The sequence below is a fragment of the Chelonia mydas genome, chromosome 20, assembly GCF_015237465.2.
Source record: "Chelonia mydas isolate rCheMyd1 chromosome 20, rCheMyd1.pri.v2, whole genome shotgun sequence".
NCBI classification, from domain to species: domain Eukaryota; kingdom Metazoa; phylum Chordata; order Testudines; family Cheloniidae; genus Chelonia; species Chelonia mydas.
Window position 1 is genome coordinate 17,272,115 of NC_051260.2, and position 10,301 is coordinate 17,282,415.

The window sequence follows — 10,301 nt, forward strand, 5'->3', positions numbered from 1 at the left end:
AATAACATGACCATGTTGATCCCAGTTGGGACAAAGCTTGGCGCAATGCATCAGTCCAGGTGCAAGTTTTGTTTTACAAAACTGGATTTCAATTGATCCAGCTGCCTTTTATAAACCTAGCAAGTAATAAAGATGGAATCAGTGGGCTTCCAATTCCCCCTACCACAAACACCTCTTTGCAAGCTGTTAACCCAAAACGTGGCTCAAACCCATGTGATAATGAAAGACCAAGCATTAGATGCCACACCACAAGGCCCCAGATTCTGATCTCAAACATATGGGCACATATGGTCACCAACCTAGGAAAATTTTAAATAATGAAAAGGTTTAACCACAGGAGCAAGACATTGAAAAACCCCATGTGACCTTCTTCTAACAGAAAAAATAAATTATTGGTCTGAGATCATTGTGATTAAGAAGCTAAAGCATCCAAAAATGTAGGGAAAACAGCCCAGCCTGAGTCAAACAGAATACTGCTTTTTGGAAAAGAGATGAAGGCACGACTTCTACTCAAGCAGAGGCATTACAGAGGATGTGGGGAGTGGAATTTCAGGACAGAGTTTTAGGCACACTCAGATACTCTACATATCAAGAAGACCCTAATACAGTATCTGCTTTAACCCAAATGGGGCCCCACTGTACTGCACGCTTTACAGACATATTAAGAAGCCATCCTTGCCCAAAAGGCCTTATGCAGTCTAAAACAGGACTAAGGGTGGGAGGGGAACAGAGCCACAGAAAGGCAACATGACAAAGTGACTTGCCCAAGGTCACCCAGCGGGTCAGTGGCAGAGCAAGAACTAGAACCCAAGCCTCCTGACTCCCAGTTCAGTTTCTTATCCATTGGACCATGTTGCTTCCCAGTGTGCCTCACTGATCTTTACTGAAACTATCTACCATCCGATACCGTGAGGCACTGCTGGAGACATAGATCCTAGATATACCCCTTTAGTTAAGTTGTTAGTACATTATAAAGAAATCCTACAAGTAGCAAGAGTCACACAGTTACCAGCCCTTCACCACCATCCTTTAAAGCTAGTACAAGCTGTAGAAAAGGCAGAGATTAACACACACACAAAACTTAGATCACTCTAGCAAGACAATACAGCCCCTTACAAGTCCTAATTTGTGACCTAAGAAGTGACTTTGTTCCCCAGGTCACACGGGTTAGGCACTGTAGAAGCAGAAATTATTAAAAGCTACTATTCATCTACAGAGAGTCAGACAGGTGTAAGTCAAGTCTTTTAAAGCTTTGGGTTTTTATGGAATCTGAAGTCCACTTCTGCAGTAGCTACCCGCTGTCACATTACCTTGACACTATCACCTCAGCCTCTCCCCAACCTCCCCACCTTGTCTGTCAAGCCCACTTGTTGCATTTTGTCTTTGAATGCGAACCCTCTCAGAGTAGGGGCCTGTTTTAGTCTGTCTGGATCCTGCAGCCAGATCCAGAAAGGGTTGGTCCCATGCAGAAGCCTAATGACTCCAATACAGGTGTCTAGTCTCCAGTCTGTGTGTACACCGCACTAGCAGACCCAATTTGAACTGAGACCACTGGACATTATTGCCATGGTCACAGCAAAAAGATTGAAAACACAGACTCAGCTTTAAGTCTAAGATTAACTTGAGTAAATTAATACAGTCACGTTGAACACTATTAAAAATAACAGGTTCCAGTTTCTAGAGGCCTTTTACTAAGCACTGCTCTCAGGATACCTTGTCAGCTACTTTGACATAAGACTTCCCTCCGCCCCCTTCAGACACTTGTTCTCCTGTAGATCCTTGTACAATTTTTAAAAGTGTCTCGCAGGTAAAGATTAAGGAATTCAAAGATGCTGACATCTACCCAAATTAATCTGCAAGGTAAGTGCCAGTCAGTAACACAACAACCCAAGCTGCTCCATTTCTCACTGGTTTGGAAAACTATCACTGGACTGGGGACCATCACTTCAAATTACATAGTCCATTCAGTACCATAATGCAGATCCAGTGCCTTCAGGGTATACATGAAAATCTGTTTCATGTACAATCAGTAATATCAAGCATGGTGCTGGCTCCTACCAGTACAAAGTTTAAAGACATTCCTCCTTGGAGCATAAGGAATTAAGACTGATGTTAGAATAACCCTCCATACCAGCTGGCCTACTCTGCTCATTTCATGCATCTCTAGCTTCTTGCATCATGAAGGATCCCAACGGGCATTACAAGTTACTGGCCCCAATTCTGATCCCATTGACTTGAAAGGGACACAGCTTAACCACAAGACAAAGAGGAATTACCCCTCTTCCCTCTCTCTCTCTCTGGGGTAACATACAGCACACACCAAGATAACCATGGAGGTGGAGAGGGGAAGGGATCTGGGGACAAAGGCAAGAGGGTGGCACCTGGGACCTTATAAAAAGCACCATGGGGTCTTTGAGGAACATATAAAGTGGGCAAGACCTCAGCTTCTGCTGCAGGAGCCAGGGAAGGAGGCAGTTAAGGAAAAGTTGTTTTTTGGCAGCAAACAGTCTCCCCCCATCCTAAGATGCAGTCCCAGCACCTCACAGCCTGCAAGCCACAGTTGCAAGGGTCCCTTCAGCAGGCACAAGGCCCACAACATGTGGCACCAGTGTCCCCTCAGGGAGGGTGCAAGTCCTCAGCCCTGCTCTCAAGGTTCAGGAGGATGGGAGGGACTGGGGCAGGCCCAGTGTGAGCCCCACCTTAAGTCACAGATAACTCCCACCCCATTCTCCAACCACCGAGGTGCAAGAGGACAGCTCAGTATGAGCAGAATCCTGCGTCTCCCCCCGCCACACGCACCCAAGTCCTGCTACCCGGGCAGGAGGGGACACTCCAGGGGAGTGCAGAGCTCCCTAACCAGATAGGGGGAGGTGCCCCAGCCACTGGGGCAGGGGACAAATGGGGGGGAAGTGTCCCTGTGACCCAGGATTGGGGGGCACACGCCCAGGGAGTGCTCCTGGGCCCCCACAGATGAGGAGGAAGGTGCCCCCCCACTGAGGGCCAGGGAGCAGCCCCTCCCCGCCCCAGGCAGGGCCGGGATGACAGGCCAGAGCCTCCGCCCCTCAGCCAGCCGAGAACTACCACGCTCCACTGCTATTCACACACCGATCTACGCCAAGTGCGTCCACTGAGGCGCCCTCCCCCCTCGGAAAGACCTCGGTTTAAGCCATTGGCGTAAGGACCGCCCTGTCCACACAAGGCTCCGAGGCCAAGCGCGCTCCCCCCTCCCCCCCCATCGAGAAGGGGCCCGGCTACCACCGCCGGCGTACGCACACCAGCGCGCCCTACGCCACCCGCGCACGGCCCCGCGGGCGCCAGGCCCCCGGGCGGGCGCAGCCAACGCAACCGACGTAGGCGCTGTCCGCAAAGGGGGCCGCGGCCGCGCGCGGAGCGCAGGACGTTACGCCGCCGCCGGGAGAGATTCACAGACCCCACCTACGCCGGCGGCGTAGCACCCTGGCCGTGACCCTCTAAGCGGTCTACGCACACGGCGTACGCGCGCGCCCGAACTCTTCGCCCGCGGAGTTGCAGCGAGCTACGCCGCGCCCTGGCCGTTGCCGGGGGGGGAGGGAGGCCGCGCAGGCCCCCCCGCCGGGACTCACCGGCCCACGAAGTTCTCGAGCACGGAGCTCTTGCCGGCGCTCTGGCCGCCCACCACGGCGATCTGCGGCAGGTCGAGGTGGCAGCTCTGCCCGATGGAGCTGAACGCGTCCTGCAGCTTGTTCACCAGCGGGATCAGGTCCTCCATGCCCCGGTTCCCCATGGCGGCCGCGGGGCCCGGGCTCCCCGCTGCTCGGGCGGCGGCGGCTGCTGGGGTGGCTCTGGGCGGCAGCCACCAGACTTCCCCTCAGCGTCTCCTCATCCGGCCCCGGCCCCTCCCCCTTCCCTCCGCCCCGCCCCCGGCCCGTCAGCGGCCGCTCCTATTGGTCGGCACCGCGGTCACCCCGGGGGTCTAACCAAAAGAGCGGTCATACAGCCCGTCATTCAATCTGAGGGGGCGGTGTTTAGCGGCTGCGCCTACTTTCCACATGGCTATTGGTCGCTTTTCCGGTCACTCTTTTCTTCCGCCCAATGGAGTTCACTCGTGACCTTGTCGAGGAAGGCGGCACTTTTAGATCCCGCCCAATATCTTTTTTCTGGTTTCTCATTGGAGGGGAAGACTGTCGCTCTATCTAAGAGGGACGCACTCTGAAAAAAAAAACTCACTCCGCCCTGTCTCCATTGGTCAGAATTTCTGCCATTCTGCCACATCATCCAATTCTGTGGGAGAGGCGGGCTTCTCGAGGAAAGGTTGGGTGCTATTTGCAGAGAAGCCATATCTGATTCGTGATCAGAAGGTCAATCATGGTGTCCCTCATCGTGATTGGTTTCTTTGTTCCTCTTCCCGCCCCACTCGACGGAGGAGGTATTAGAGGAGATCGGCTACCGTATTGCCTCAGATAGAACGCGCATTCAATTTAGCCCAGCCATGTATTAGTGTATGTCTCCTTGTGGAAGACACCTTTAATTTTTTTCAGAGTAGCAGCCGTGTTAGTCTGTATCCGCAAAAAGAACAGGAGGACTTGTGGCACCTTAGAGACTAACAAATGTATCTGAGCATAAGCTTTCGTGAGCTACAGCTCACTTCATCAGATGCATTAAGTGGAAATAGTGAATAGAGACTGGGAGTGGCTAAGTCATTATGCAAGGTAACCTATTTCCCCTTGTTTTTTTCCTCCCCCACCCCCGTTCCTCAGACGTTCTTGTTAAACTCTAGCTTTGTGCTGGAAATGGCCCACCTTGATTATCATACACATTGTAAGGAGAGTGATCACTTTAGATAAGCTATTACCGGCAGGAGAGTGGGGTGGGGGGAGAGAAAACCCTTTGAAGTGATAAACACCCATTTTTTCATGGTCTGGGTGTATAAAAAATCCTCACTGCATTTTCCACTTTATGCATCCGATGAAGTGAGCTGTAGCTAACAAAAGCTTATGCTCAAATAAATTGGTTAGTCTCTAAGGTGCCACAAGTCCTCCTGTTCTTTTTTCTTTAATTTTTTGTTACTATGTATCTCCCTATAGAAGGAAATAAGGACAATCCGAGGAATTAGAGACCAGTCATCTTAACTTCTGTACCCAGAAAGATAATAGAGCAAATAATTAAGCAATCAATTTGCAAACACTTAGAAAATAATAAGGTGATAAATAAGTCAGCATGGATTGGTCAAGCACAAATCATGTCAAAGCAACCTCATAGCTTCCTTTGACAGGGTAACAAGCCTTGTGGATGGGGGGGGGAAGCAGTAGATGGGGTCTATCTTGACTTTAGTAAGGCTTTTGATACAGTCTCCCATGACCTTCTCGTAAAAAAATTAGGGAAATACAACCTAGATGGAGCTACTATAAGGTGGGTGCAAAACTGGCTGGAAAATCGTTCCAAGAGAGTAGTTTATCCGTGGTTCACAGTCAGGCTGGAAGGGCAGAACAAGTGGGGTCCCGCAGGGATCGATTCTGGGTCTGGTTCTGTTCAATGTCTTCATCAATGATTTAGATAATGGCATAGAGAGTCCACTTATAAAGTTTGCGGCCGATACCAAGCTGGGTGGGGTTGCAAGTGCTTTGGAGGATAGGATAAAAATTCAAAATGACCTGGACAAACTGGAGAAATGGGCTGAAGTAAATAGGATGAAATGCAATAAGGACAAATGCAAAGTGCTCCACTTAGGAAGAAACAATCAGTTGCACACACACAAAATGGGAAATGACTGCCTAGAAAGGAGTATTGCGGAAAGGGATCTGGGGGTTATAGTGGATCACAAGCTAAACATGAGTCAACAGTGTAACGCTGTTTCAAAAAAACCAAACATCCTTCTGGGATGTATTAGCAGGAGTGTTGTAAGCAAGACACAAGAAGTCATTCTTCCGCTCTACTCTGCGCTGATTAGGCCTCAACTGGAGTGTTGTGTCCAGTTCTGGGCGCCACATTTCAGGAAAGATGTGGACAAATTGGAGAAAGTCCAGAGAAGAGCAACAAAAATGATCAAAGATCTAGAAAACAGGACCTATGAGGGAAGATTGAAAAAATTGGGTTTGTTTCATCTGGAGAAGAGAAGACTGAGAGGGGGCATGAGAATAGTTTTCAAGTACATACAAGGTTGTTACAAGGAGGCGGGAGAAAAAATGTTCTTAACAAGGACAAGAAACAATGGGCTTAAATTGCAGCAAGGGAGGTCTAGGTTGGACATTAGGAAAAACTTCCCACCTGTCAGGGTGGTTAAACACTGGAATAAATTGCCCAGGGAGGTTGTGAAATCTCCATCATTGGGGATTTTTAAGAGCAAGTTGGAGAAACACCTATCAGGGACGGTCTAGATAATACTTAGTCCTGCCTTGAGTGTGGGGGATCGGACTGGACGGCCTCTCTAGGTCCCTTCCAGTTCTGTGATTATTTCTCCCTATATAAGCTCACAATTTTGATGCCACTTTTCCAAACCCACCATGAGGACACCCTATTTCTTCCTAGAGAAACCATCCCGCCGTTGTGGTGGGATAGCTCTCCATAGAGAAGCTGCCCTCCCATATATCATATTGCCCTGTATAGAAGCCCACCATTAAGCTACCATATTTCCCTGTATAGAATCTCCCCAATGCATGGTTCAGCAGTGTCACGCTTAGAGGGACATAAATCTCTCACCCTACTCAAAATATTTGCCAGAACATTTAAAAACTTTGTAATTTTATATGCATTCTGTTTTTGTCAGAGTTATTACAGTAGCATCTAGAGACCACATGCAGGCTGCTGGTGCCACTTTAATCTGTCCCCAGGCTTAGTGCTAGCCACCACATGCATCCTTGGTAGATTAGCAATAGCAAGATTCCTCATGGGCTTTGCAGAGAAGCTGGACACTTAGCCCCTGTCCATGTTCCAGACAGGCGCACAGTCCCACTGGCCAACCTTAAATCCACATACAAAGGTTTGGGACAGTTAATAGAGTCTCTGGCTCTACCCGGTTTTTCCCTTTGGAGGAAGTACCAGGGGTGTACTCTGGCCACTCCCATCGAGTCCAGGATTTTCATGCAACTGCCCATCACCCCAGGTTCTGGGCACTTTCCACATAAATCAGTAGCAAAGGAACTAGGAGATTTCATGGAGGTTCTGCTAATTCTCTCCCCCCACCCCAAGAAGGAAGAGAAGAGAAATTTCTGGCTGGGCTTTTTTCAACGATAATTTTTTTAAAGGTTGATTTGTCTCAGGGGAGGGGTAGTTCTGGGGTTCAGAAGGGTGACCAGATGTCCCAATATGATCAGGACCATACCACTATTAGGCGCTTTGTCTTATATAAGCAACGTATAAACCTCACCACTGCCGCCCTGATTTTTCACACTTGCTAGGTGCAAAAAGAAAAGAGTACTTGTGGCACCTTAGAGACTAACCAATTTATTTGAGCATGAGCTCATGCAAGAGCTCACAATCTAAATAGACACAGGGTGGGAGGGGAAACTGAGGCACAGAGTGATTGCCCGAGGTCACCAAACAGGTCAGTGGCAAAGCTGGACTAGAACACAGATCTCCCCAGAGCCCCTAGCAGGGGAGAGGGGGGTAGGTTGCTGCGACTCTCCCTTGTATTTTCTTTGGGGGTTGCCTGACCCAGACCTCCTGGTGCCAATCAGTAGAGGGCATAAGGGTTACAAGACTCCAGAGCCTGGTATTTACAGAGCGTCATGGGAGGTCTCTAATAGAAATTGTGTTAGAAAGACAAGGTGGGGGAGGTAACACCTTCCATTGGACCCACGTCTGTTGAGGAGATAAGCTTTCAGGTTTATACCCAGAACTCTTTCAGGAGGTCCTCACACCCCTAGTTGTCACCTACCACCCCACACTGGAGCCCATACAGGGTATCATTAAACCATTACAACCCATACTCAATGGGAACCACATCCTGAAAGAAATCTTTCCCACACCTGCTCTTCTGGCCTTCAAACACCTCCCCCCAGCCTCATCACCAGAAGCAAGCTCTGCACAGATCAGGACCCATCCCTGTCCCCCAACTCAAAGCAGCACCAGACCCTGCCAGAACAGATGCAAAACCTGCAGCCCTATCTCCACTGCTGGGATGATCAATCCCCCAAACACACCTTTCGAGATCCATGGCTCCTACGCATGCCCACCCCAACATGCCTCACCCAGTGCACAAAATGCCCCAACATGGGTTAAACAAGACAATCACAATGTTCTGAAACAAACTCGCACAGAGGAGCAATAAAAGACACAGACCCCACATCACCTGTGGGTGAACCCTGGTCACAGAGCAGTCACTCCATATCTCACCTCTGAGGCCTTGTCCTCAAAGGCCTGTCCTTCAAAAGATGAGCTTAAATTCATAACTTTGCTAGAAACTACAGATCAAGGACTTAAAGACACTGGATTTATGGCTCATTACAACAATCTGTAATCCATTAACCATCCCCCCTTTTTGGGGGGGGCAGGGGGGTCCAGTGACTGCAGAGGTGTTAGCTGGTCACTTCAGTTTGACCGGGGTCTTAGAATATGTTAGCTACTTATGCTAGCCAATCTGTTCCATCTTGTATTTAGCGATGATGCAGAGTACCTTTCCCAGACCTGAAGAGCAGTTTGTGTAAGCTCAAAAGCTTGTCTCTTTCACTGTCAGAAGTTGGTCCAATAAAAGATCCCTCACCCACCTGGTCTCTAATGGGTAACCAGTAGCACCCCAAGTCAAATGCTAATGAAGAGTCAGTGGGGACTTCAGAAAGAAACTAACTAGAAAAACAGCAGGTCAGGGGAACCCCAGCTTGATGCGCACATCAAAGTTCATTTGAATATAGTTGGAGGACACAGACACACCCCGTCACCCTCCAGAGGAGCCAGACAGCAAACTTTCTCCATGAACAAATGGCCCTCAACCAGATTTGATTGAAAACACTGGTGAGGACTTTGGGCGAGACGAGCATCTTTAGAGAGGTGGTTAACCCGCTAGTTAAGCGCAGTCTCTAGAGGATGTTATTGTTTTGTATGTAACCACTGTTTCCAATATCCTCCTTCAGCCTCTGTTCTTTGGTTACGTTAGATACATTTATAGTGAAAACAAGGCTAAGTGCTGGGGCGTTAAGCAAAGTGGTGATGCTGAACTGAATCCGACAAGCTGCTGTGTATTATTCCTTTGGGAACAGCAGGCCTGGTCATTCGTGGGGGGCGGGGGGGCGAGTCTAGTAGAACAGGGCTGGACATTACAGGGGACAAACTCCAAGGATGCACTGGCTAGGGTGAAGCAGCTGCTAACCTGTCCATAGAAAGCAAGGCCTGCGAAGCCATGCTTGGGTTGCCAGAGGCTGGTGGTTTCAGGGAGCTGATCCAAAGATAAGACTTTGCCTGCTAGCAGGTGATGGGGGGATACCCCACAGTTTTGGGGGTAGTGCCCCCTGGGGAGCATCAATTACATTGAAATATATTTGCTCACATCCTGGAGTCACTCATTTGGCTCCCTCTAGTGCAGTAAGTGCCATTAGCCAGGGGAAAGCTAATTACTAGCTTGCTGGTACCTGTAAGACATCCCTTAATTAACCAGAAGCTGAGTGGAAGCCTAGTTTACACCCACCAGTCAAGGTTCTAGTGGCAGGTGAAGGAGGGAAGAGAGCTGTTCTATGGAATAGGAAGAGAATGGTCTTAGTGGTTTATTTTAACAAGACAAAGTGGTTTGGATTTAAACATTCCAGTGCAGGGCTGGGAAGCCAACAGAAGGTAGGGCCCTCCCCCTCCCACCCCATGGTTCAAACACCAACCTAGGGCTCAGGACACCTGGGTCCAAGTCCCAGCTCTGCCACTAACTCCCTGTGCCTCAGTTTCCCCATCTGTAAAATGGGAAGAATCTCCCATCCTGCACCACTGGTCTCTCTAGACTGAGGTTCTTCAGGTCAGGGACAGTCTCACTGTCTGTACATAGAATCATAGAAGGTTAGGGTTGGAAGGGACCTCAGGAGGTCATCTAGTCCAACCCCCTGCTCAAAGCAGGACCAATCCCCAATTTTTGCCCCAGACCCCTAAATGGTCCCCTCAAGGATTGAACTCACAACCCTGGGTTTGGCAGGCCAATGCTCAAACCACTGAGCTAGCCCTCCCCCCAGTGCCCAGCACAGTGTCGTTGTCCCCCTAGATCTATTTGGGTCCATCAGTGCTATTGTAACACCCTGTATTCAGGGCACAGAGCCGGCCTTGTCGTCAATAGAGGGCCTGGGCTCTGCTCTTGCCAGCAGCAGGTTGAGTTAAAGCAGTTCCCTGGAACAAGGACGAGCCCCCCAGGAGCC

At 49.5% G+C, this 10,301-nt stretch overlaps 1 protein-coding gene across 17 annotated transcripts in view; it reads right to left on the reverse strand.

Annotated features, from left to right (window-relative positions):
- DNM2 (dynamin 2) overlaps window positions 1-3,946 on the reverse strand; it is a 67,624-nt gene extending 63,678 nt beyond the window's left edge. For 16 of the 17 annotated variants that reach the window (XM_043532866.1, XM_043532864.1, XM_037887827.2 and 13 more), the window contains exon 1: window positions 3,603-3,879. In XM_043532866.1, coding sequence (XP_043388801.1) covers window positions 3,603-3,763 — 161 coding nt within the window. In that variant the 5' untranslated portion in view covers window positions 3,764-3,879. Of the gene's footprint in view, window positions 1-3,602 lie in introns of all 17 variants that reach the window. The other variant, XM_037887824.2, reaches the window with a different exon arrangement.
- Between the last annotated feature and the right edge of the window lie 6,355 nt (window positions 3,947-10,301).